Genomic DNA, 5482 nt, shown 5'->3' with positions numbered 1-5482 from the left:
CCAGCAGAGACTCCAGGAAGTTAGTGGCCTCAGCCAAGAATTAGTCTGACACATAACCCTCCATGAAATGGCTAATTGTTGTTTTTACACTGCTGATTTTGTACAGTATGGAACAAACATGATATAACATTTGTTTCCAGTCTTTGTGCTAAGCTAAGCTAACCAGCTTGAAGCTTTATATTTAACAGACAGACATGGTATTGAGCTCCTTATCTAACTCTCCATGGTGTTTCTTAAACTGGAACTGTTAGTTTATTTAACATGCACAGCAGATCCCACATGTCCCTTCAAGAAATTGAAAGCATCTAGCATATGATGATGAAAGTGTACATTTAAATGCCCTTGTATGCATCCATTCAAACACTTGTTATGCAACTATGCAATCCTTAGTTTTGTTTTTGAATAAACATACCAAATACATAAGGAGAAAAAATCATTTAAAGATATTTAGAAGACATTTAGGCAGAATTTTTCCAGATGAAAAAGATGATTTTTACAACATGATTTTAGATGTAATCATCTTGAATCTGCAGAACAAGCAGATAAGAAACATCATTGTGATATTGTCCTACAGATGCACATAAGGGCTACTCTTTGAAGTGAACAGCTCATGGAGGAATCAAATTATTCTCCTCTCTCCTCAGCTTGTTTGGAAACAAACTGCGTGACCATGGAATGTTGTCCCTGTTGAATGGAATAGCTGAGCTGCAGGAACAAACAGCAAGAGCGGCTGCTGCCTTCCAACAGGCCATGCTTTGCCCCTCAGAGCACAATATTGTTCCACATCTCCCCACTGGGTGGAGCTCGTTTAAGGTTTTTGCACTTCTAGAACTGGATATTGGGGGAAATGGCTTGAGCAGTGAGGGGGTAAAGGTGTTAGCGTCATATATGAGGCACTACTCACACCTTCACTACTTAGGGCTTGCGCAGACCAGTGGGGCTGATTTGGCGGCATGGAAGGAACTTTTTGACAGCCTCAAAGAAAACAGCTCGTTGACTCGGATCATCCTAGACGAGAACAACTTGGGAGACCCTGGGGTCAGGCTGCTGGCCGATGTGCTGAAAGAGAACATGAGTCTGCAGAAGGTAGATTTGGATGGAAACGGCATCAGTGACGTAGGAGGAAATGACCTCATGGGGGCGCTGCTCTGTAGGATGTCGTTTCCACTGAGGCATTTGAGCCTACAGGAGAACTACATCAGTGAAGCACTACTGAGCAGGATACAGGAGGAGGTCAAACCTAAATGAGTCTTGCAGGAGTGGGAGAATACACTTACAAACTGTGAGACCCTATGTGATATAATAAACAAAGCACTGACTTAAGGATTCACATGGTGCTTTGTTTACATTTTGAGGTCAGAGAGGGGAAAACCTGACTCATTTGACTTGTTTGACCTATAAACACATACACACAAAGGTTGCTTCCTTCCTATTAGTGGGTGGCTTTGCTAACAAATGCTGCATCTTAGTTTAGCCCTGGCAGGTAGTGTAGGAGGCATGTTGCTTTAGGGCTACACTGTGGTCTGGATGCATTTTCAATGAGATTTCAATAAACTAAACCTTTCTTCTTTGCAGTGAGGTTACATCTTCACCTTGAGCTTTTTCTTCTTCATGACTTCTTCCTCCTGACTCCACACCTCCTACTTTTCTAAAACTGACTCCAACATAAGACTCACCGATCCCTCTGTCATTTTATTGAATTATTTGCTGCCTCTTGACAAGAAAGAAACCACAGTGATTCATTCCACCCACTGTATTTACAGATCACAGATGAATTACCCACTACTTTCCCCCCCTCAGAACATTTCAGTACTCATGAGTTCCCTTTCCTCCACTTCTACAAATCAAGAGAGAGATACTGTATGGACATCTAATCCATGCCACATCAACTACCCCCATTTTGTCCTACCTAGCTCTTCATGGCTAGACAGTGGTTCTATTCAGAAACTAAGTATAATGGAGGCAGAAAAAAAAAGTAAAACTAGGACAAATTCATGTGAATTTCAGGGCTGTTCATCTCAGTGTTCTGTCAACACCAATATTCTGAGAATAACTGTACCTGTGATCAAAGCTTGTCATAGTGGTAATTATCTTCTCTTCTCACGGCTGCCAGTAGTGATTCTGCTGAAATCAATCCTTCATATTTCATCTGGAGTTCTAGCGAATTCCTTTCTGTGGAGCCCTGATAAAGACCCTCTCTGAAGCCCTGGGAGGATGACAGATAAATGAAGATTACATCTGCAGTAGTTGTCCTGCTTTGAATGAGATTCTACTTGTGGTATTATACAATTAAAATTCTGTACAGCAAAGAAAAGATGTCTAGTTTAGGGTGTCTTACTTTGTCAGGTCACATTTAGCACCTAAAGTCTTGCAGATGAACAAGATAAGATTTTACAATCAACACTAAAGAAAGTTTGTGTTTCTTTTCTTTTTGACTATTGATTTAAGATCTCAACAGCTACATTTGTAATAGACTGAATACAGAAGTGCTGCACCATCACGCATGGGCTGCAAACATGCACTGCATTGTAATTCATGACTCCGTCAATAAGGTTCTTCTCTGTTACAAGAAAAACTCAGATCAGTGACCCCATTGTCCCTCTGCTAATGTTATCTGTATTTGGCCCGAAACAAATCCTGCAGTGTCTTTCAGCTGCTCTGTCAAAAACAATGGGCTTCAATCACAGAAGCTCAATCTGTTAGGAATTTACTTGCTTGCTTGAGAAACAGTTTCCCCTTTTAGGACTTTGTAGATTACTGTATTGTATTTCTTGGTCTTTCACTCTACAGTTACACTAGTGCTACAGTATCTGCTGGTGAGCACAAAAATAATCCGGTTACACACATCATTCATCACTGTTTTACTTGTAAGCACAGATCTAAGTGACTTAAATGTAACTTGTTACTTATCCGAATCTTTGTAAAACAAGGAACAGATGAAAAGTAGTAGAACCTCTGATACACTGGTTATTGGGGCTATGGTTCAGACAACTGATGCTCTGCTGTGGGGAAGATGGAGAGTGGAAAATCTTGGGAATTCAACATCTTGACTGTGACTTAGGGCAAACACAAAACAAATGAAGTGAACAATTGTTACTTACCCTCCTGGGAAGTTCAGTGATTCAGACTTCCTTGAAGTTTCCTGGGCAGGGTGATGTGATTTCAATTCCCACAGGCTGGCGCCTGGTTGTAGGGGTCTTAAAATTTGATGTCTTTGTAAGCATGTAATCTGGATGCACACAATAGATAAAATTTTCATTTAAACTGCAGCATTACTAAAGGGAAGTCAGAATGAAATATGTCAACAAATGTTAGATGGAATGGCACAGCATTTTGCATAGACATCCATGGCTCTTGTAACCTAATGACCTCAGTGTGGTGGAAATTTGTGATTTTTATCAAAATCAACAACTATTGGATAAGGAGGATAAGGATAATCACCTTTATTGGCCAAGTATGTTACACACAAGGAATTTGTTTCCGGTACAGAACCGGATTGGATGGATTACCATGAATTTCACTACAGTTATTTATGTTATTCACTGTAAAAACATGATGATGCCTCGACTTTTCAGCTGGCACCATCATATTGTCAAAATTGAACTTTTTCAAACATTTTGTTGACAGCTACCTGTAAACCTAAAGACATTCCAATTAACCTTAGCTGTACTGGGTTTAGGCTACACAGCTGCTGCCGCCTCACGGCAGGAAGGTTCCTGGTTCGAGCCCCAGGCTGACCCGATGCCTTTCTGTGCAGCGTTTGCATGTTCTCCCTGTGCCTGTGCAGGGTGTACCCGCCCTCCACCCAGTGTCAGCTTAGACTGGCACCAGCATCCTCGTGACCCTATTCAGGAATAAGTGTTATAGATGGATGGAAGGTCAAAGGTCCAGGTCACAAAAATAAAATCACACAAATCCCTATCTTTTACATAGGGCAAAATTGAACAAATTCACATTTCTGTCAAAAGTTATCAAAAACATTTGAAATTTAATGCACATATACAGGGTGGCAATTTCTATCACCAGACCAAATTTCATCCAGATCTGATGGCCACATAAAGTTAACATTGAAACCCCCATTTAAAGCATATTTTCTGCCATAGCTTGGCTTATTATGAACATAGAACCCTGACATGTTCAGGTAAGATAAACAGTGTAACTGACTATCATACCTTAATAGATGAGCCGGATCTGATCTGGATCAAGAATTTTAGGATACATTTTTTTGTTGTTCTGATCTCATTTTTCAGAAGGGACCCATTTGCATAAGTGAATGCTGTGCCTTGGTGGAGGTACATGCGCTTTCTGAATGCTCTTGTTAGCAAATGTTAGCATGCTAGCATGCTAGACTAAGACGGGCCAATATTTACCTGCTAAACACCAGCCTGTTAGCATTGCCATGTTAGAATGCTGGCGTTAGTGTTTAGTTCATTGTGTCCAAGTGAAACCTACCAGAACTGAAACTGTATAGTGGATGCAGACTCTTAGTTCTGATAAATTTGTGTGCACATAAAATAATAACAATCTTCTTTAAATGGTACTGTGTGTGGGACAAAGAGGCTTTCATTCTGTACAGGGTTACAGTATATTTGAATGCATTTCCAAACAGTGAACACTAGAACGCTGATGCATCCATGCTGCGTCATTTCCTGCACCACCAAACGTGTGCTGGCACAGGCTGTAACCACTTCAAAGATGTGTGCCATGGGAACAGTGTGAGTCAGTGTATGACGAGGGAAAGAACGGGCATGAGTGTGTGTTTGTGTACAGTGGACCTGTTTTCAGCCTATATTTAGAAACCCAGGTTGTGTTTACAGAAGCGAGGGACAGTGGTTTTCTGAACAGCAAACCCTCTGTCCACTCAGCACTGATTGAAGGCACACACCGTTTTTTTTTTTAATCTAGTTTGTCCAAATCAGATGATCAGTTTCTTTTGCAGCTTGACCAGCTTGTGGCTGCTTATTAGTTAAAAAATATGGACTGGAGACTAAAATAATAATAAAATAGTTAAAATACTTCTGTTTACCAGTTTCTGACGGTTAAAAAATCAGGACAGTTAGAGCACCCACAAAAGACTATGATGTGTTCTTGACTGACAACAACAACATTAAGATCTTTGTCTTCATTGTATTGACTGTTGCAGTAAGCAGTGATAACGGAGCAGGAAGTTGATGTTGGCTCATACTTGCTGCATGCGCTGGAGAAGATAATGAATGTGGAAAGGCCTGGCTGAGGATGAGAGTGAAGTTTTCTGGATTTGTGAGATGTAGCGCTGCAGTGCAATCTCTTAGTGGGGCCTCTCCATAACAGATCTCCTTTGTCCTCAAGAATAAGAGCAGTTTATAGACTATACTGCTGTGATGATGATGCATGTGAAGCTACAGTTACAGGAAAGGAAACTTGATATTTAAGCAGAATGCCATCAATTATAAATGTTTTACATCTACATAAAATACAATATCCTTTCTGTCAAGTTAAATTC

General features: G+C 40.6%; 1 protein-coding gene across 1 annotated transcript in view; it reads left to right on the top strand.

The window, feature by feature from the left end:
- Positions 1–1436, top strand: part of LOC109959126 (uncharacterized) — an 8303-nt gene extending 6867 nt beyond the window's left edge. The window contains exon 11 of the mRNA XM_020598262.1: positions 645–1436. Within this exon, the coding sequence (XP_020453918.1) occupies positions 645–1248 (604 nt within the window). The 3' untranslated portion in view covers positions 1249–1436. The remainder of the gene's footprint in view (positions 1–644) is intronic.
- Positions 1437–5482: the final 4046 nt, after the last annotated feature.

Source organism: Monopterus albus, unplaced genomic scaffold, assembly GCF_001952655.1.
Source record: "Monopterus albus unplaced genomic scaffold, M_albus_1.0 scaffold37.1, whole genome shotgun sequence".
Lineage (NCBI taxonomy): Eukaryota > Metazoa > Chordata > Actinopteri > Synbranchiformes > Synbranchidae > Monopterus > Monopterus albus.
This window is presented reverse-complemented; position numbering and strand designations above follow the sequence as displayed.